We start from the raw sequence: 23017 nt of genomic DNA on the forward strand, positions 1-23017 counted from the left end.
ACTAGAGCTGCCTTCTAGTGCTCCAACCCACAGAACCTTCCCATTGGCTGGATCCTACCCCCCCCCCCCCCCCAGTCTCTATGACTAGAGCTGCCTTCCAGTGCTCCAACCCACAGAACCGTCCCATAGGCTGGATCCGACTCCCCAGTCTCTATGACTAGAGCTGCCTCCTAGTGTCCCACCCACAGAACCTTCCCATAGGCTGGATTCTAACCCCCCCTGAAAAAATGTCCGCACACTTTAGCCACCATTCAGGAGAGTTGGCAATCCCAGCCTCCTGAGCCCTAAGAATCAAACATATAAACGGCGAGTGACCGTACTCACTCGCAAATGCGCAGTACAGACTTCCCTCTCTGCCCCGCCCCCACGTCAATACTTGATGACGGGGGCGGGACAGAGAGGGAAGTCTCTACTGGCATGCTGCAGACGTTGGAACCGCTCCCCCTCCCTCCCTCCCCCGGAATCGCCGCCGCCCCTCCATCTGGCCCGAGCACTGTGAACTTACATCACCACGCAGCAGCAGGCACATCAGCAAAGCTGCCGTCGGGCTTCCTTCTATGCCTTTGTCCCGCCCTCGCCAACGTTACGTCACACGAGGGCGGGACACAGGCAGAGAAGGAAGCCTGCCCTGACGGCAGCTTTGCTGATGTGCCTGCTGCTGCGTGCTGATGTAAGTTTACAGTGCTGCTCGGGCTGGGTGGAGGGGCAGCGGCGGTGACTCCGGGGGAGGCGGGGCAGCGCCAACCTCGGGGGGGGGGGGGGGGGGGCTCGGAAACCCCCCCATTCCAAAAGTAGCCCGTTTTTACGGGCTCAACGGCTAGTATCTGATAGGGCATCACTAAACCTTTGATCCCTGGGAACAAGCCTAGTTTGTCTTTGCCTGGCCCACAGTAACCCCTTAGAGCTCAGTGTTGTACAGGCCTAGAACGCAGTACCAAATCAAATGTTCAACACTCGAACTTATACACTATCTATAACCTGAGTGGAAACTTTTCACATGAGCAATCTGCTCATGACTCACTTATCTCTTCATCGTTCAAAACTTTTTTTTATAGCCAAATATGTTAACATTATGACTTTAGATATTTAATATCAACTGATTAAATCTGACATAGAAATGGACCTAGCTTAGGTCCAATATCCAGATCCGCTGCCTACACGGACCACGTTTCTTTAGCCATTAAGCCCCAGCTACCTCAGGCTGCGGACCTGAATGTCAAATGTCATTCATTCTTCCAAGTGTCTTACCCTTGGAGGCCGATGGGGCTTAATGGCTACCGAAACATGGTCCGCGTAGGCAGTGGATCTGGATACTGGACCTAAGCTAAGTCCATTTCTATATCAAACTAGCTGTCCCTGCTGGCGCTGCACAGCGATAGGTTAGTACTTTGTAATTGAGAAAAGCAAGGTTTATTTGTGACACTGTATAAGTATGCTGAGGGATAAGTGACAGTGGGGGGGGGGGGGGGTGAGAACGGATGAGTGTGAGTGGGGATGTGCTATTCTGTGGTGTGTGAGTGGGGATGTACTGCTGAGGAGTGAGTGTGCATGGAGGTGTGCTACTCGGGTGTGGAAGAACGGGTGAGTGTGGTACTGGGGGGGTGTTATTCTGGTATTTTGGGGTGTGTGACTAGGGTTGGTTTGCTGAGGGGTGTGTCAGAATGGGTGAGTTCGAGTGCGGTGTTTTGCTGAGTGCTGTACTGGAATGGGTGAGTGTGAGTGAGCGTGTGTGAGAATGGCTGAGTGTGACTGGGGTGTATGTAAGAAAGGGTGACTGACACTGAGTTTAATACTCCCTTAAATCAGAAAATGTGGAGACAGGATCCTTACCTAGCACTAACTTTTCAGGCTGATTTTCTTGATTAGTTGTTTCTTTCAGTCTAGCAAGTGCCTGCCGTTTGGCTTTCACCGTTTTCCTGTCAAAGCCTTCTTTTCAAGGGCATATTGAAATTCAGTTTCCCGCCCTTTTCGAGGAGTGTTCCCCTGGTGGGGTAGTGAATTCATGCACAGACACACACTTGACCCCAATACTTTCTCTCTACCCTGTTCCCAGCACTCTCTGAACATCCCATAAGGAAGAGGTTGTTAGAGAGTGAGAACTGCACAGCTGCTGTCCGTATTTCTCTCCACCAGTCTCTAAGCCCTCACCCTGTCCCAAGCAGTCTCTGTCACAGTCTCCCAACCCCTCAGTCTGTCTCATCTCATGGACTTAGGAGGAGGTAGTGAATTCATGCACAGACACACACTTCCCAGCCTGACCCCAATACTTTCTCCCTACCCTGTTCCCACCAGTCTCTGAACATCCCATAGGGAAGAGGGTGTTAAGAGAATGAGAGTGAGAACTGCACAGCTGCTGTCCGTATTTCTCTCCACCAGTCTCTAAGCCCTCACCCTGTCCCAAGCAGTCTCTGTAACAGTCTCCCAACCCCTCAGTCTGTCGCATCTCATGGACTTGGGAGGGGGTAGTGAATTCACACACACACTTCCCAGCCTGACCCCAATACTTTCTCCCTACCCTGTTCCCACCAGTCTCTGAACATCCCATAGGGAACAGGGTGTTACGAGAATGAGAGTGAGAACTGCACAGCTGCTGTTCGTATTTCTCCCCACCAGTCTCTAAGCCCTCACCCTGTCCCAAGCAGTTTGTTGCTTAACAGCAAGAAAGAACTTTCCGACCTCAAGCCTATTCACTTAATGGATGGCGGTATTGCTCCCCCTCCCGAGTGCCCCCGTGAACCGAATCACTTCAAACTGCACAATAACCTCGGCAACGGCAGGTAGAGTCTGTATGCTGGGTTTGGTCACCGTACCTCTTCGGAGGGCTGGAGAAGTTTGGACACAGACAAACACACATGTCTGTTTTATATAGAGAGATTTAAATCACTTTACATTAAATATATTAAGTCGTAAAGTTAAATATTTGGGTATAAAAATAGAAGTGTTAACCGAAGTGAGAAAACAGTCGCCACCGATGTCATGGCTAGTGTATGAGTGTTGAGCGTTTGAGTGAATTGCACACTGCAGCTCCCACTCTTATCAAGCAATAGTCTCTGACTTTTAAAAGTGATTTAGCCAATGTAAGTTTGTATTGACAGGTGAGCATTAAGTGAGAAATGGGTTGTTCATCTATGGTCTAGACTTTCACACGGCTAATTTTCCAAATTCCACCCCTTAGTTAAATAAATAAAGCCTTTGTTTCATATTTGAGCCAATTCTGCTACTAGCAAAGGATATATTCTTACCAACAGAGCCTCCGGTTGAGAGCTGACAAAACTCAAACAGCCCATCAAACACAGGGCAGTCTTCTCCGACATTAACTGTAGACAGAAAATGGTATTAGTGAGACAGGTAAACAGTGAAACAGCAACACAAAATTGGCAAATTATACCGAATAAAATGTGCAGCTATGACAACTTCCTTGCAGTTCAGAGCAGTTTATATAATAGGACACTGGTCAGTTCCCAGGAATTACAATAAAAACAATAGAAATAGAACTTCCCTCTCTTAACATACTGACTATATCGAATAATCAATGTATCCTGATCCTCAGTTGTCTCATAGGCATTATACTGTATTCACTATGTGCTTCCTAAATAAAAATGTTTTAATATTATGAGAAAATATTAAATAGGAACAATCTAATTATAGATGAAATTTCTTTTCCTCTGGCTGCTTGGAAGGAAAACAAATATTCAAAAATTTTAAACTTTTTTTTATACCTCTAGGAGAAGGGTAGGAAAAATTATAACCCTTTCTCGAGTCCCTATTATTTTTTCCTATCTTAAAATAAGATGGAACCAGGGCATTTAGGGTTTAAGTGCCGTATTTTGAATAGTTTGGAGCCTTTTTAAAAGTTGTTTTGAAGAACCCAAATATATGTTAGAATAATCCAATTGACCAAAAATGATGGACTGCACCATTGTTTTAAAATGATCCTCCTGAAAATATCTCCGTATTTTCTGTCAATTTTCTGAAAAGAAAAAAAAATGTTTTCCTAATTTATTTCGGTTTCTAACGTTAAAGTATCACCTAAATAAATCCCTAAAATTTGAACACAAAATGACAATTCATAATTTTTCTGGTCCACAGTTATTATTGAAGGTATTGAGTCCAATCAATGTCCAAAACATATCAATTTAGTTTTATCTGAATTCAACTTCACTCTATGTTTTGACATCCAAATTTCTCTCAGATGTCGTCCCGTTTGAACTTTCAACATCTCTGACTGAGACCAACTACTAATAGGAATTAAAATAAGTATCATCTGCATAAATATAAGACATATACCCATGTTTTTCAAATTCAAACCCCAGTGTGTACAAGAATACGTTGAAAAGCATTGGAGAGAAAGGGGATTCTTGAGGAATCCCGCAAGAAACTCTCAAGTTCTCGGATACTATTGTTCATGTTTACTTTGTATGACATAGTAATGAAAAACCCATAAAACCAACTGAACACCTTTCAAGTTATTCCTATATATCTGCAAGTATCATCAACATAATATTATGATCTAGAAGATCTAACGGGATCCCAAATAAGAAAAAATGTGAAACATCACAGTGCTCCAAGAATTCTGTCAACTGATGAGAAAACAAACCCTCTATCAGAATGGCAAACAGTGGTATAGATGCCACCAGTCTATAATTAGATACCACTGAATCTGATAATTTATCTTTAGGATTAAGTGTAATTATAATCTCTCATAACCCTTTAGGAAAAGTTCTCAAATTCATCTGCATATAAATCCATTCAAACAATGAAGTCTTAAAATTCAAAGGGGCTGATATTCGGTGAACAAACATCAAGACAACAATAGGAGCAATTATATTTTTGGAATAATTTCCAGAACGGAATGGTAAAGTCAAATTTTATCTACTGGACTGCTAACATTGTCCTAGATAATTCCAAGTCTTGAGATATTATATTGAAGTCTCAAATTGATATCTAATGTTCATAATCTTACTTCTGAAAAACTCTGCCAATTGGGAAGCCAACAGTACTAACAGTTATATGAGCTTGTACTTACTATACACCCAAAAATGAATTCAATATTTGAAATAAAATGTTAACATCAAGGGTATAACATCCTAAAATTTTAGAATAGTAGTCTCTCCTTTTAGTTTTTAACAACAATTTATAAACATGAACCGCTTCCCTCCATCTAATCCTAATCCGAGGGCCAGGCGGCAGACTGGACGGTAGGCGCAAGCACCCCCAACACCGATGCACAGCGCTGCAAGATGCCATCCAGCAGCTCAGGGAGCAAGGCCCTGATGCGCTTATCGAGGGCCGACACCGGGAAAAGACTGGACCGTTGGCTCCAAGACAGACTGCAGAACAGATGGGGCCAAGACGGGAGTCGGGTCCTGGCTGTCTAGAGACAGGTGCACTGGCACCTCCTGGATAGAGGGGGAGTGATCATCTCGGCGCCAACGCTTCTTGGGTGTCTCTGAGCCTTGAGGCAACCATAGGGACCGATGCTCCCGATGCCATCTTCGACATCACTATGAGGACCTGGACTTGGCTCCAAAAATCTTTTCTCGTTCCTCTCTGGACAGTTGAGTCCTTCTCTTCATACAAAGAAAGGACACAATTAACAGGACTATGGTCGGGCCCTAGACACCGAACACACCAAGAATGTGTGTCCATGCCAGAGATTGTCCGACTGCACCAGGTAAAGCGCTTAAAGCCACTGGGAGTTTTAGAGGACATGGACGGAAAAACTTCTGACGCTAAATCAAAAGATGCGATGGTGCCTGAAAAAAAGGGGCAAGGCACCAGGAAAAAAAGACAGGAAAGACCCGACCGGAGACCAGGCCTAAATGCAGCATAGCGGACAGAAAATAAAGGAAATTTAAAAATTAGACAAAGTAAACTAAAAAGGTACAGGAAGAGAAGGGAAAACAAATGCCAAAAGGCAGGAAAATTAACGCTCTTCAAACGCAGTCTTCTCCTCACAGCGGTAAACCCCCCCCCCCCCCCAAAAAAAAAAACAAAAAAACTGCAGTAGCCAGGCACGAGCAGCGGGCGGTAAGGCACCCACAAATGCATGATGAAGCATGTCTCGTGCTCCAGAAAAGCTTTATGGCTTGTCATAAAGCCCGGACCAGGTACTGCGGCACCGCATTACCCACGTGTGAGAATTAATGCTCTGAATGTCCTCAGAGAATCACAAAGTCCCCCTTGAAGTAGGAATCACGAAACAAGGACATTGTTGGGGATTTTGAACAGCATTCTGAAACTAAATATACTTTATATGGATTAAGTAACTAGCAAAATAGAAAAATCAAGGAGCATTTTTAGATCCATGACCGATTCAGTTGAGCTCTAGCACTGAGGTATCGCGTGCAAATTGTTCTGAGGCACCGAGATCATTTTTCTGCTTCCATAGTGTTTCTGCCTATATTATAGTATTTTGTATTTTAGGATTGTCCTGATTTGCCAGAAATTTAGAGAGTAAAAGTGCCAAAAATCCATTTGCACTGTTTCTTTCAATGAAGGTGACACCTCTGACATCTGTGAGCACAAATGACAGCTGAAAGGGTTCATGGTCGGGCCCCAGGCATCAATTATGGATGTGGTCTGGATGCATCAGGTGCACATTTTAAAACCATGGGGGATTTTTTTCTGGGACATGTCACCAAAAACAGCTGCACTGAAATCAAATCACTCAGCTGTGAAAGTTTTACCCAGGCCCATCTCTACCATTGAGCAGCTGTGAAAAAAGAAAGAAAACTTGAAACACTTGAAACACTACAAAATGCATTACTAGGATACAGTAAGTAGAACTCACAGAAGAATGACAGAATTCAAAAAAGAGGAAAAGTAAAGTTAAAATTGGACCCCCCCCCCCCCCCAAAAAAAAAAATAAAAAATATTTATATCACATCATAGAAAGAACAAAACTGAGGCAGTTTTGGCAAGACAGCAGCAGGTAAGAAGCGATCAATATATATGGTGGGCATCTCAAAATGTTTCTGGATGCATCTAAGCTGGAGCAGCTTCCTGTGCTGGGTTCTATCAGTGATGTCACCGATCGTAGAAGAAATTGAGCAATGACGAGAAAGCACTGCACGGGCCAGCTTTGACTTTTCCAAAAATGGTTTCGTTATCGTACATTTGAGGAAAAGAAACGATATTCCTTCCTTCAGTGCAACATTTACCATTCCTCTCGTAACAGGGGCAAATGATGTTATACCCTCTTTATTGATTTAAAATACAACCCCTTCCATTCATCTCTTGCACAATCAACTGTGTTCTGGGAATAAAAGTAAAAACTCTGAACATAATTCTGTCCTATTACTGCCAGGGTCGCTTTACTCATACTACCCCTCTCCTCAAGTCGCTTCACTGGCTCCCTATCCGTTTTCGCATCCTGTTCAAACTTCTTCTACTAACCTATAAATGTACTCACTCTGCTGCTCCCCAGTATCTCTCCACACTCGTCCTTCCCTACACCCCTTCCCGTGCACTCCGTTCCCTGATAAATCCTTCTTATCTGTTCCCTTCTCCACTACTGCCAACTCCAGACTTCGCACCTTCTGTCTCGCTGCACCCTACGTCTGGAATAAACTTCCTGAGCCCCTACATCTTGCCCCATCCTTGGCCACCTCTAAATCTAGACTGAAAGCCCACCTCTTTAACACTGCTTTTGACTCGTAACCACTTGTAACCACTCGCCTCCACCTACTCTCCTCTCCTCCTTCCTGTACACAATTGATTTGATTACTTTATTTTTTGTCTATTAGATTGTAAGCTCTTTGAGCAGGGACTGTCTTTCTTCTATGTTTGTGCAGCACTGCATACGCCTTGTAGCGCTATAAAAATGCTAAATAGTAGTAGTAGTATTACTCAATAGTGACTTCCCCTCCTCGTCTCCATCATTCCTTAGTCTGTCGAAGACTCTATCTCAGTGCAACGATCTCTAACCCTAGCCCCAGGCTTAACTCCACCATACTCAATCCAACCTTTAACTTTTCCCAAGTTTAGCTCTGTCACTCCTAAGCTTCAACTCTAGTCCCAGCCTACCCCAGTAATGACCCTCACCACTGGTGCTGGCTTTCCTATACCTCATGCTCTGCCCACTGCATGCAATCGCTACTCTCCCCAGAGTTGTATTTTCTGCATTCCATCCCCCCCCCCTCCCCCAGCTCTCTCCCTTGATTTGATCCCCCTCCATCTCTCTCTCAAACCCCCCCATCACTCCAGGCTTAACCTTCTTCATCCCTTTCCTCCTCTGCCTATCTAGGTTGCTGACTCTTCACTCTAGAAGCAGGCTCTCAATCAGTGCACAAGCTATTCCTCCTGTCTCCAATGAGCCCCTGGAGTTCACTCTTTCAAGTACTGCAGCCACTCAGACCAAGCGGCTCCTACTGCTCTCTCTCTCTTCAAGGAGACTGTGCAACTGTTTTCACTTTTTCTCTTCTGGTGGCTGCCGAGTTGACTCAGCGTGGGCTGTTTTGCAACCAACAGGTAAATTCTGCACCACAGAGGAAATCCATACAAATCCTGAATTGTGCATGTCTTTATAGTCACGGGTGTCCATATAAAAATGTAAAAACTTCTCTCTCCCTAATGAAGGTTTCCCTATCATTTAAAGTTTTTTTTACCTCTTTTTTTTTCTGCCAGTGAAATACATTAGAAATTAGGAAGTTTTTTGAAAATATTTACAAAATCCTGTTTGGATGCACGTGAGTTGTTTTTTTTGGGGGGGGGAGGGGGTTGGGGGGGTGAAGGAACTATACAATTTTCCGAATTTCTAGCCATAGAAAATGGGACTTTTAATCCAACCCCTTTAGGGTCAACTGGTGTTGACGGTGGGTGTCCTATCTGCGCTGGGTATAAGGATTTCAGTGCTATAAGAAAAGATTTTTAAAAAGATGCCAAGGAAATGTCTATTGAAAGACTCACATCTCTGCATCTGCTTGCTATACTCCGACATGTTGTCTGGCCGTATTGATCGAAGAAACTTGATGTATTCGTCACTGTGGTATTTGGTCATTTCTTCAGCTGTTGCCTTGTGGGGTCGCTGGTGAAGAAAAAAAAATTCCCTAATATTATTCTGCTGGACTGTACTCGTAAGCAGGAAGAGACAGGAGAGGAGAGGCATTTATTCCACATACCTAATCGTTTCACCCTGCTGCATTCTTAGGATTATGAGTCTCAGGGATGTTAGAGAAAATCCGCTGGCAAGCGGAGAACTCAAACGCCCCACGGTAAAGACAACAGAGAACAGAAAGTGAGAGAGCGACCAAGGATATCAGAGACTGGAGGATGTTCTTAAAATGAAAGTTTATTAAGAGTTTCGAAGACTCGACACTTGGTCGCTCTCCCACTTTCTGTTCTCTCAGGGATGTTACACATTGACCCAGAAGAATCTGACCATTTCCTGCTTGGAAAAGCTATAATACCATCAAAACATTCTGTTTCTTTTTTTCCTCAGTCACCTTTTTGAGTGCTCAGGATTGTGTTTATTTTTCTTTTTCAATTTGACATTTTTCTGGACTTCTTCTGGCAAGGAAAGTCAAGTGCTCTATGTGAAGAAATGTTTTATTTCATTGGTGTCTTACTGGAGAGTGTGTGTTACAACCTTAGTGTACCGATTCTTGGGTAAGGACAGAATTCTCGATAGTGAATCCCATAATGATAGCTGCACATACATTCTTGTACAATAAAACCCGCAGCATTATGTGGAGTACGATTTACAAAGCAGCTACGAAATCTCCTTTCTCTGCTCAATAAAACCCATCACGTGGAAGCTTTCAGGACACGGGTGAGAAAAGTGTGGAGGTCCCTACAAACCAAATAGCCAATCAAATTCTGCATTGGCCAAAACCATATCTTCAATGAAGGGAGGCAAAGGCAGATCTTTAAAGAGCAGCCTGTTCAGCACTACAGGTCCTTAGGAGTCTAGTTTCTCAGTTGTACTGAGCTTTCATCGACAACTGCTTCAATTCCATCTGGCTGATGTTATTGAAAAGGTGGGACGTAGTCCTGGGACTTTCTGCCCAGTCATCTGGAAGTATACTTTTAAACGTTCTGGCTCCTACAGCTTGCTAAACACCCAGTTCAAAATGCTATTAAACTGCATATTAGCCCACAAAGAACCCAACCTTTCTCCTCTTTGCTGATGAAATTGCGGTTCCTTTTATGGTGGATCAGAAATGTTCTGGAAAGATATAGAATGCATTTTCTAGAATTTCTGGGATAGACATTCCTCTAGAAAGCTCTTTCTTTTCACTGGGAATGTCTTAAACCTCTTTCAAAGCTGGCTCCCCTATTCAATCTGGCCACAATACACCTTGGAAACCCACCAACATGGTCTGAGTGGATGCAACAGGGATGTGAAACAGTAACTTTTGTGGGATAATTTGGACTATTGTCTCAAATGTTATATAAATAAAGTCAATGATAACCTCATTCCCTTTTTTTTCACTCCATTAGATGGCCAAACTTTGCCACTGGGCATCAGACAGGCCGACACTCTCAGGGAACAGTGGAGGGAGTCAGGTCACCAGCACACTCAGAAGACAGGGTGAAGCGGAGAGGGATGGAACGGTACAGAACAGAGCAGAGGGTGTCAGTAATGTGAAGCACTTATGGGGTGTGGGCAGAACAGAGGGCATTAGCAATGCCAGCAGTCGAGGAGGGGAGCAGGGCACAGTGGAAAGTGTTATTTCACTGTTCCTCCTGGTTCACTTCTCTGCTTGATCCATTTGGGATGAACACAAGCTCTTATTATGATTCAGTGACTGAGCCTATTGAGTCTGAATGCTGAAGGCAGACCTCTTTGCATGTGTGTCCTTGTCACAATATGGTAATACTAATAAAATATCTGAAAGTAAAACTCACGTAGATTTCCATTTTTCTGTACAGGCCATAGTTCAACAGTAGGTTGTGGGTCATACGGATTCTGTGTGGTTTCATGGGGTGGCCTTGCCCATAGTAGTAATTTCCAATATCACCTAGAAAAAGAAAGAAAGTTACTAAAGTTTTATCATCAACTGTTGGCAGATGTTCAGTGTGAATTATGTATTTGTTTAGTACGAATAGAATGTTGGGTATTATTAGGAAAGGAATAGAACACAGGTGTAAGGATGTTGTAATGCCGTTGTATCATTCCATGGTGTGACCGCACCTTGAGTATTGTGTCCAATTCTGGTTGCTGCATCTCAAGAAAGATATAGTGGAATTGGAAAAGGTGCAGCGAAGGGCGACTAAAATGATAGCGGGGATGGGACGACTTCCCTATGAAGAAAGACTAAGGAGGCTAGGGCTATACAGCTTGGAGAAGAGACGGCTGAGGGGAGACATGATAGAGGTATATAAAATAATGAGTGGAGTGGAACAGGTGGATGTGAAGCGTCTGTTCATGCTTTCCAAAAATACTAGGACTAGGGGGCATGCGATGAAACTACAGCGTAGTAAATTTAAAACAAATCAGAGAAAATTTTTCTTCACCCAACGCATAACTAAACTCTGGAATTCGTTGCTGGAGAATGTGGTGAAGGCAGTTAGTTTAAAAAGGGGTTAGACGGTTTCCTAAAGGACAAGTCCATAATTATTAAATGGACTTGGGAAAAATCCACAATTCCAGGAATAACATGTATAGAATGTTTGTACGTTTGGGAAGCTTGCCAGGTGCCCTTGGCCTGGATTGGCCGCTGTCGTGGACAGGATGCTGGGCTCGATGGACCCTTGGTCTTTTCCCAGTGTGGCATTACTTATGTACTTATATACTTATGTACAGTACTGTTTGCCTTGTTAACTGAATTAAGGGTGCAGATTAATAGGGGAATCCCAGTGTTTGTGGTACAACTCAATCTATCTGCAGTATTTCATTTAGATCATGGAAAAAATTATGTTCTTACCTGATAATTTTCTTTCCTTTAATCATACCACACCAGTCCAGAATAATGGGTTGTGTCCATCTGCCAGCGGAAGGAGACAAAGAAAATAATTCCAAGTAAACCGCCCCTTAAGGGTATCGTGCAGCCTGGAATGTTCAGTATTTCGAATAGCCAAGCAATGGTGCTCTGAAGTGTAGAAGAAAACACAGTTAATACCAAACAGGCAAACTCTTGGAGCCAATATGCAGAACCTCACTGTTCCTGCTTGGCCAAAGGCAACTGCAACCTCCCCTCACAGTAAAGTAAGTGGGAGGGAATGGTCCATACTGAGGCCAAGCACATAGAGATCTACCCCTGAATCCGGGGAAAGAACTCCGTGATGCCAAGTAACAGGAGTCATACAGAGCAGGCACAACAACAAGTGGCAGGAGATTGAATAGAGAAGATGAAGTAGGCAGTGCTGTATGACATCCCACTGTATTGAAGCGTTGTGAAACAGCCAGGGATACCTAAAGGAAACAACACTCTGACAGACGTTAGCCAGGGAGGGCATCTGGACTGGTCTGGTATGATTAAAGGAAAGAAAATTATCAGGTAAGAACATAATTTTTCCTTCCTTGTCATCTATACCAGACCAGTCCAGACTAATGGGATGTAGAAAAGCAGTTTCCCAAAGATGGGAGGGAGACAAGAAGAATGCAGAAGGTTGAATAATCAACAATGCTATACACACAGCAAAAAACTGATCAGCAGAAAAGGATTCGAATATCTGAACCACCAGGCTACCAAAATGGAAGAGAGTTAGACATTAGAAAAGGAACTGAAGCCGTAGGACGTAAAACAAACGTCCCGAGAAAAAGAAAAATTGCGTACCCCTGTCCCAAGAGTAGCAAAAGCAGCAGCAAAAGATACTCATGCCAAAGGACCCCTCTTGGAAGGAAGGCAACAGTCCCATCCAAGTAACAAGGAGAAGAAGAACTGTCTCTCCTAGACCAGGATCCACTTCTCCGAACCCTGGCAAGACAAAGACTAACCTGCCAGTCTGCCTTGAGTCCAAGATGGTCGGATGAAGCGACCCTAACAAGTACTAGGAGTACGCAACCCCAAACAGTGCGCCACACTTCATAGAAGAAAGGAAGCAAGGCCCAGGAACCACCCAGACTCACGCCTAGTGAGAGAATCAAATTCCACAGAACAAGAAGAGACTCCAGAGTCGAGAGAACCAACTAACTGGAGCGCTAGTCTCTCCAGGAGAACCAAGAAGAAAAGGGCAGCAGCATACCAGGGTACAACCGTAGAAAGAGTACTCCTCAACCAGCTCGCTCTGGACTTAGGGATGAAAGAACAGAGCCAAGAGAACAAAAGGAGACAAAAAGAAAGTCGAAAGCCACACTGTGGAGAAAAGACTCCCAAGGTGCCAAGTAGCCACAAAAGGAGCAGAGACAAATTCAAACTCCAGCAATGGAAAAGCTTCTCGCCAGCCACCAAGAGGCTACAGCAAGAAAAGGTGACATAGGAATGGTAGCTAACAGGAGGCAAGACAGCCTTGTCTAGCAATCTAAACTGCGGTATGCCACAGCTGCCGAGAACTTACTGTATCCAACCCACAGAAAAGAGCTGGGGTTGACCGACAAGGTGAAACAGTGCCCAACAGGCAAAGGTGAAAATACGCTCCACAGTCAGAGACTGAACTGTGCTCAAGGGACAGAAACGAAGCTGTGCTCATCAGACAGAGTAGGATCCGTGCTCAACGAGAACAAACAGATTTGCACTCAAGGCACACAAACTGAGCCATGCACCATGCCAGAGAAAGAGTTGCACACCTCTGGCAAAGATAGAAATGCACTGAACAAGCAGAGAAGAAGCTGAGAGTAACAGACACTATGATGAGCAGTGCCCCACTGAAAGAGCTGGATGTTAGAGGTACCTGCAGAACTGAAGCTGTGGCAGCAATGAAACTGTGTATAAAACGCAGACAAGAAGCTGTGCTCCGGACGCACGCCAAGGAGCAGCGCTCCACACGCCAAGGAGCTATGCTTCCTACGCAGACATGAAGCTGTGCAGCACCTGCAGTCACACAGCTGTGCTCCACATACAGCCCTGGAACTGCGACCAATCTGCAGAGAAAAGTTGTGCTAAACCCAGGCAGACACAGAGCCGTGTTCTATAAGCAGACCCAGGACTGCGCCCCACACTGAGACCTGCAGAGAAAGAGCTACACTCAACATGTGACAATGGAGCTGCGTTCAACATGCAGAGATGAAAGGTTGCAGAATATGCAGCTAAGGAACGTCACTCAACATGCCATGACAGAGCCGTGACCAACATGGAACGGTGGAACTGCATGCAGCGATGGAGCTGCGCTCAAGAAAAATGCATAGATGGAACCCCGGGGAACAGCCAGAGAAGAAGGTGCTACCAGGAGGCCAACAAGAAAGGAGCACAACTTATGGAAATGCAGACCTGGCGCTGTACTCCCCTTGCCCAGAGGGACTAAAACTACAAGAAGGGAAAGCCCATGCCCCAAGAGACACTCTTAGCCCCCAAGTGGTCTCTGAGCCACAATGACCGCCTTCCTAGGCAACCGAGACGGAGCAGCAGTCAACGTAGGGAAAGAACTCCCACCAAGAAGGAGGTAAGTACCACAGATCTGGAATCCTCAGACCATAGGGAGCAAAATGCAGGTGTAAGGCAGTGAGGAAGAAACAACGAGGAAGCTTGACTCTAACATCAAACTGAGGAAAAACCAGCTAAGGGAGAGACAAACTCCAGAACTAGAACAGAGCCACTTCCCTGCAGAAAAGTAGAGAAAAGCGCAGAGCTAAGAGGCGATAATCCAGATGCACAGCAATAGATCTGCTCAGCAGGAAAGAACTGCGTCCCTTACAGAAAAAGGAAGGAGTGCCAAATGTGCCAGGAGAGAGACACTTGAAACTAGAAAAGGCAAAATCTGCCTGTGCCACGTTAAAACTCCGCCCGAAAGCAAGGGAAACAAGGAAGAGCTGTGGCAAACTAGTCCTAAAAAGGCACATTCCCATAAAGAGACACTGAACGGAGTCCAAGCAAAAGACTGGCAAGAATGGCGCTCCCAAGGGTACTCAGAAGAGGGATTTGAGCTAGCAGTTGCACACCAAGGGCAACTCAGACCCCCGCCAGAAGGAAAGTACCCTGCAAACCAGAGCAGACAAGAGGGATCCATGGGGACGAGAGAACCAGAACCTCCCTAAGGAAGGGAGAAAAAACTGCTGCCAAAACAAGAATCAAATAGAAAGGGCGTCTCAAGCAAGATGCCTGAAGTAGCAGAGACCGGACGGTCTGAAAAAAAACTGACCAACAGCCGCGTAAGGCTGATAGGAATGAAAAAAAAATAGCTCTGGACTAAAAAGGCTGAGCCTGCAGCCAAAACAGAGCCAGCGAGAGACTTCTCCCACTTTGGAAATGACAGACTAAGACCTCTGAACCTCAAAGGTACAAGTTCGAGCAACGAGGCCGTCCTCTGAACCAGCCACCGTCTAGGACCGTGAAAAAGAGAAAAACAACTGAGTTTTGTGATCCATACACGAGCCTTGTCCCACAAAAAAAACCAAAGCAACTGGTACCAACTCGGAAGGGTCCAAGATCAGAATCAGACGCCGGCTAGTGAAATTCAAAGAAACTTCGCAAGTGGCCCCCTAGAATACATTGCCAAAGGCGGGAAAGAGCGAAAACACCACGAGGGAACAGAATGGCCCGAAGCCGAACGCAAGGAAAGCGGCCGCCAAAAACAAAGGAGGCCCCGAGAAGAAGGAACTAAAAATAAATTAGGTAACAGACAAGAGAAAGAAGGAAAAATAAAGTTGTTTCTTCTTCTTTTTAAACAATCTTCTTCACTAGTGACAGGAATAAATAAAGGCTTACCTCACAGGCAGAAATTCAGATATACCTACCACCACAGAAGAGAAGAACCCCCCACAGGGGAGACAAGTTACTCCATGCCACAATCAACCATCACCCTGCTAGAAAGACAGCCAGGGGAGGAAGGGGAAGGGAGGGAACCAGGGTCACTGAATATTACCCTAGCTGGCAGATGAGGAACTCAGGACCACGGAGTATCATCTAAAACTAGTCCCAGCACGGCTACCAGCACACCCCTGGCTCCACTGTCACCAGAAGAATCTGGGACAGGAGCTACCAGCCAGAAATCCAGAGCAGCTGCACGAGACAGAAAATACTGAACATTCCAGACTGCACGATACCCTTAAGGGGCGGTTTACTTGGAACTATTTTCTCTGTCTCCTTCCGCTGGTAGATGGATACAACCCATTAGTCTGGACTGGTCTGGTATAGATGACAAGGAATATAGGATTTTGATACAGAGGTTAGATGAGATTGGTACAGTAGGTACAGTTATGTCCTGGTTTAAAGGGCTTTTAAAGAACAGAACTATGCAAGTGTAGTGGGGAAGGAAAGTATTATGTGCTTGGACAATGGATTGTGGGGTACCAAGGTTCCCCGCTATCCCCTATCCTATTTAATATGTATCTGGCTCCATTAGGAAATACATTGACCAAATTAGATGCTATGCATTTCATGTATGCTGATAATATTACATTAGTGTTCCATATTAAGGGGGTGGTTCAGACAACAATATCTTTCTTGAATAATATATTTGAGATTGTGAAAGATTGGATAAATGAGTATTATTTGAAAATAAATCCAGATACAACAAAAGTTTAACGGGACAGAGGATCAGTGGCAGATCCCAGCTGTCAAACTATTGATTTGAGTGAGATACAGATTCCAGTCTCCTCAAAGGTTCACACTAAACTATCTATGGAATCACAAAGAACAACCATATCTCAAACAATTAATACCTGAATTGGTTATTACTCTATTTACGGTTAACGTTCTCATTGCTTCATGTACAATTTTTCATTCATAATAGATTTTCTAAATGTTAAACATCCATAGCTATTCCAGTAGGACAAACTTTCTCCATGTCACTTTCTACTTTGAAGCCTGTTAATGTGGCCTAGTGGTTAGTGCAGTGGACTCTGATCCTGGGGAACTGTATCGGGCAATCAAGCCATTGTGACATCACTGATGAGGTTGGCTCTTATTGGTGGAATGAGAGGAGGAGTAGCCTAGTGGTTAGTGCAGTGGACTCTGATCCTGGGGAACTGGGTTCGATTCCCACTGCAGCTCCTTGTGACTCTGGGCAAGTCACTTAACCTTCCATTACCCCTTGTACAAAATAAGTACCTGAATATATGTAAACCGCTTTGAATGTAGTGCAAAAACCTCAGAAAGGTGGTATATCAAGTCCCATTTCCCTTTCCCTGTTCTGCTATTTATGTTTGTGTGACGCAGGCAATGGTATTTTGATTTTTTGGAAAAACAAGCAAACATGCTGGCCACAACTAGCAAAATTTGCCTGGGGGATCCTATACATCCTGCTACTATCACATCTTCTAAGAAGAAATCTTCTATTGCAGGAGGGACTGTGGAAGACAGGAGAGCTAGACTGAATCCTGAGATTGTTGATGACTTCTTATTCATCCACACATTAGAAAATCATAAAGGCATATTTCTCCCCTCTATGGCATACAGAATGGGTTGTATTTTGTACCCCTGGACATTTTAACAGGGTGGATTAGGATTCCTTAGGGTAGTAGAAATTAGCTGGGGATGGAAGGGTAGAGGGTGGTGGTGAGAAAGGTTATTATAGCTGCTCGCTGTTATTGTTTTCTATTTGTAATTTATACACAACAGTTGCACGGCATATTGTTGCTTTTTATACTTTACTAAAGGATTCAAATATATAATCATAATTGTTCAAGGCTTCTGCAGATAAGGACAGAGCCCATGGGGACAGAGAAAGAACCTGTGAGGACGGGGTGGGGACAAACTTTGTCCTCACGTCATTCTCTAATTTGCAATATCCTCACACTGAGGATTCGTCTCCAGGGTCTTCTGCACAGAAGGGAAGGGCTAGGACAGTTGAGGCGATAGCTGGGAGGCTGGTGGAAGCGAGGATCTCCTGGTCACTTACATGCCTGAGTGGTACGAAGATGGCGGACCTCACACGCCACCTAGATAGGGATTTGAGATGGTACTGGCAAGGGATTTGAGATGGTGCTGGCAAGTAGCCAGCTCTCTTGGTACTTGTGAGTACCAATGACATAGAAAAATGTGAGAGGGAGGTTCTGGAAGTCAAATTGAGGCTCTTAGGTAGACAGATGAAATCCAGAGCATTTATTTATTGCATTTGTATCCCACATTTTCCCACCTATTGGTAGGTTCAATGTGGCTTACATGGAACAAAGGGGGTGGTTACAAGGTCACGAACGGGGTTCACATTTCGATAGATGGTGAGTCTGTAGAGCTTTTTCACGGAGAGTATTGAGCCAGGTTAAGCACACAGGAGATTCTATGGGGATTACATGACTATAGTTAGAAAGCTACAAGAGTCGAAAAAGATTACAACATGGTCAAATAGGGTTGCATCGTTGGTCAGGAAGGGGTCCACTTCCAGTGGAAAATGGGTACGTAGTGCGTAGGGTATTTTGGGTTGTGAGTCTTGGAAGGGTGTAATAAGTGTTTGGATCAGGTTAGTCATTGTGAGCTGGTGCCTTCTGTTTAAACTGTCGAATTTATGGACAGAATTCAACTGAACCTACTAGGAACTTTGAACATAAAGAGTTAGTTTGCGGGTGTCTCCCAATAATGTGGTGTAGATTATTTGTAGCATTTATACCCCGCTCTTTCCCGCTCGATAGCAGGTTCAGTGCGGCTTACAATGTATTGGTACAAGGTATCACAGAGATAACACAATTGTATAGAGAAGGATAAGAAGAAGAGATGTGGGGGGAATAGAAGTGGGGGAAGGATTGAGGTATGGTTAATGTAAGTGGTGGATAGGTTCATGAATTAAGTTGGGTCATTTGGATAGGCTTGTTTGAAGAGGTATGTTTTCAGCAGCTTTCAGATGGGTAGATGTTCATTGGTTGTACGGATGTATCTTGGTATGGTGTTCCAGAGTTGGCTGCCTATAACAGAGAAGTTGGATGCGTAGTAGGTTTTGTATTTGAGACCTTTGCAATTTGGTAGGTGAAGATTGAGATATAGTAACATATAGTAACATAGTAGATGACGGCAGAAAAAGACCTGCACGGTCCATCCAGTCTGCCCAACAAGATAAACTTATATGTGCTAGTTTTTGTGTATACCTTACCTTGATTTGTACCTGTCTTTTTCAGGGCACAGACCATATAAGTCCGCCCAGTACTATCCCCGCCTCCCACCCATGAGCCCGGCACAGACCGTATGTCTGCCCAGCACTAGCCCCGCCTCCCAACCACCGGCTCTGCCACCCATTCTAGGCTAAGCTCCTGAGGATCCCTTCCTTCTGAACAGGATTCCTTTATGTTTATCCCACGCATGTTTGAATTCCGTTACCGTTTTCATCTCCACCACCTCCCGCAGGAGGGCATATGTTCCAACTTGGAAATCTAAAGTTATTATTTAACTTGGAACCTCAAAGCTCCTCGTAGGGAAAATACAGATGTATTGAAACAATCCCTATCAACTCAGGAGTCCATTACTATCACTGGTTCCGGCAAGGAGAAAAAGAGAAAAAAACATCAAATGTAAAAACTCATAGTACATGAGAAAAACGAGTGAATTGAAAAAACTCTTTTCCTCCTTGACTACCACTTGGTGAGAGACACCAACCACCAAACTAACACAGACTAAGCCCAGCCCGGTTAAATGTAGCTGACTGGACGGATAACCTCTATTGCAAAAAATACAGCCCTTATTATAAACCCCCAAACCATCTACAAAGCTAGTAAGTACTTAGCTGATAGAGATGGAAAGTTCCGAGGCTGCCCCGCTGTAAACTGTTGCTATGAAAGAGGGGACCAACAATCCTTCTTCAGTTTATATACTGATGGTAATAACCCTTCTTCTTCAGCAAATATACTGATGATAATAACCCTTCAACAAGGGCGCCTTGTTTTGCCAACTCCTAGGCTGCTTCAGGAAGGGCACCAATATACGTCCAATTGCCAAAAAAAAACCCAGCGACCAAAGGAACTGAGTCCAAGTTAAAATTGTCACAAAGATGGTGCAAAGAGAATCTGCGTTACTCTGATATTTAAATCCTAAACCATCATGGTTGGACCTATCACGTTGAAGGGTGGCTCCCTCTGGTAACAACCCGGCCACACCTCTAAAGGTGGATCCTAAAAGATCAGTAATAAGCATTCCATTCAATGTTTCTATTCAAGCCTTTAGATTCAACTGTTTTTAATAGATATATTCAATATTGTTCTTTTTGCCACAATTTGCTCTATGTGGGACACACCACACGTCAATTTAAAACTAGAGTTATTGAACACCGGCACTGTATTACAAATTGGAAACTAGAAGCACCCATGTTTCGCCACTGTATGCAGGCTCAGCCTCAATTTAGCCAACTACAGTGTATGGTTATTGACCAAATAATAATGGGTAAGAGAGGGGGGGGGGGGAATATTAAAAATATACTGTTACGAAAAGAACAACATTGGATCTATTAAAAACAGTTGAATCTAAAGGCTTGAATAGAAACATTGAATGGAATGCTTATTACTTTTAGGATCCACCTTTAGAGGTGTGGCCAGGTTGTTACCAGAGGGAGCCACCCTCCAACGTGATAGGTCCAACCATGATGGTTTAGGATTTAAATATCAAAGTAATGCAGATTCTCTTTGCACCATCTTTGTGACAATTATAACTTGGACTCCGTTCCTTTGGTTACCGTTTTTTGGGGGGCAATTGGACGTATATCGATGCCCTTCCTGAAGCAGCCTAAGAGTTGGCGAACAAGGCGCACTTCTTGAAGGGTTATTATCATCCGTATATTTGCTGAAGAAGAAGCGTTATTACCATCAGTATATAAACTGAAGAAGGATTGTTGGTCCCCTCTTTCATAGCAACGGTTTACAGCGGGGCAGCCTCGGAACTTTCCATCTCTATCAGCTAAGTACTTACTAGCTTTGTAGATGGTTTGGGGGTTTATATTAAGGGCTGTATTTTTTGCAATAGGGGTTATCCGTCCAGTCAGCTACATTTAACCGGGCTGGGCTTAGTCTGTGTTAGTTTGGTGGTTGGTGTCTCTCACCAAGTGGTAGTCAAGGAGGAAAAGAGTTTTTTCATTTCACTCGTTTTTCTCATGTACTATGAGTTTTTATGTTTGATGTTTTTTTTTCTCTTTTTCTCCTTGCCAGAACCAGTGATAGTAACGGACTCCTGAGTTGATAGGGATTGTTTCAATATATCTGTATTTTCCCTACGAGGAGCTTTGAGGTTCCAAGTTAAATAATTGATAACTTTAGATTTCCAAGTTGGAATCTACACCACATTATTGGGAGACACCCGCAAACTAACTCTTTATGTTCAAACTTCCTAGCAGGTTGGAATGTTTATCTATTAAGTTTGATTTTCCCTGTTTTGAGATAGAGTGTTTCTAATCGAATTCAATTGGTCATTTTAATAGTAACATAGTAAATGACGGCAGATAAAGACATTTACAGTCCATCCGGTCTGCCCAACAAGATAAACTCATTTTACATGGTATGCGATACTTTTTTATGTATACCCGAGTTTGATTTGCCCTTGCCATTTTCAGGGCACATCCTGTAAAAGTCTGCCCAGAACTGTTCTTGTACTAAAGGTTCTGAAGCTAATGTCGAAGCCCCTTAATTTACACTCAAGCCCATCCCTATCTATTCAGTCACGATGAGGGCACAGAGCGTAGAAGTCTGCACAGCACTGGTTTTGCTTCTCAACTACCGGTGCTGACAATCTCTGCTAAGATTCCGTGGATTCATTCCTTCTAACTAGGATTCCTTTGTGTTTATCCCACGCATGTTTGAATTCCACTACCGTTTTCATCTCCACCACCTCCGGTGGAAGGGCATTTCATGCATCCACCACCATCTCCGTGAAAAAATACTTCCTGACATTACTCCTGTGTCTGCCCCCGTTCAACATCAATTCATGTCCTTTAGTTCTACCGCCTTCCCGTCTCAGGAAAAGGTTCGTTTGCGGATTAATACCTTTCAAATATTTGAACGTCTGTATCATATCACCCCTGTTTCTCCTTTCCTCCAAGGTATACATGTTCAGGTCAGCAAGTCTCTCCTCATATATCTTGTAATGCAAATCCTATACCATTTTTGTAGCTTTTCTTTGCACCGCTTCAATACTTTTTACATCCTTAACAAGATACGGCCTCCAAAACTGAACACAATACTCCAAGTGGGGCCTCAGCAACAACTTGTAGAGGGGCATCAACACCTCCTTTCTTCTGCTGGTTATACCCCTCTCTATGCAGCTTAACATAGTTATAAATGAACTGGAAACTGTAACAAGGTGATTAAGTTTACAGATGACACAAAAATATTGAAAGTTGTTAAAACATATGCAGACTGTGAAAAAATGAGGAAGACATTAGGAAATTGAAAGACTGGGTATTAAAATGGCAGATGAAATTTAATATGGACAAACGCAAAGTGATGCACACTGGAAACAAAAATGCAAATCAGTTACTTGATTACAGGGTCCACCTTGAGAGTTAGCACCAAAGACAAATATCTTGGTGACATCGTGGACAATATGCAGAAATCTTGTTCCCAGTGTGCAGGAGAACAAACAGGATGCAGGTTAGAACAGGGACGTCGCGGAGGGAGATACAGGTGAGTGCAGGAGGGTCTCTAAGAGACACAGAGAGGAGGGAGATGCAGGTGAGGAGGGTCTCTCAGAGACACAGAGCGGACGGAGATGCAGGTGAGGAGGGTCTCTCAGAGACAGAGTGGAGGGAGATGCAGGTGAGGAGGGTCTCTCAGAGACACAGAGATGCAGGTGAGTGTAGGAGGGTCTCTCAGAGACATAGTGGAGGGAGATGCAGGTGAGTGTAGGAGGGTCTCTCAAGAAATGTGGTGGGGGAGGTTGCATGAGACATGGAGAGTGGAGGGAGATGCAGGTGAGTGTAGGAGAGTCTCTCAAGAGACAGGGTGGAGGGAGATGGAAGTGAGTGCAGGAGGGTCTGAGAGACATAGAGTGGAGGGAGATGCAGGTGAGTGTAGGAGTCTCTCAAGAGACAGAGTGGAGGGAGATGGAGGTGAGTGTATGAGTCTCTCAAG

At 44.2% G+C, this 23017-nt stretch overlaps 1 protein-coding gene across 1 annotated transcript in view; it reads right to left on the minus strand.

Annotated features, from left to right (window-relative positions):
• Nucleotides 1-23017, minus strand: part of HDAC2 (histone deacetylase 2) — a 157452-nt gene that overhangs the window by 127500 nt on the left and 6935 nt on the right. Inside the window, exons 2-4 of the mRNA XM_030199223.1 lie at nt 10852-10964; nt 8911-9028; nt 3243-3317 (exon numbers count right to left, since the gene is read on the minus strand). Coding sequence (XP_030055083.1) covers nt 3243-3317; nt 8911-9028; nt 10852-10964 — 306 coding nt within the window. The remainder of the gene's footprint in view (nt 1-3242; nt 3318-8910; nt 9029-10851; nt 10965-23017) is intronic.

The sequence above is a fragment of the Microcaecilia unicolor genome, chromosome 3, assembly GCF_901765095.1.
Source record: "Microcaecilia unicolor chromosome 3, aMicUni1.1, whole genome shotgun sequence".
Classification (NCBI taxonomy): domain Eukaryota; kingdom Metazoa; phylum Chordata; class Amphibia; order Gymnophiona; family Siphonopidae; genus Microcaecilia; species Microcaecilia unicolor.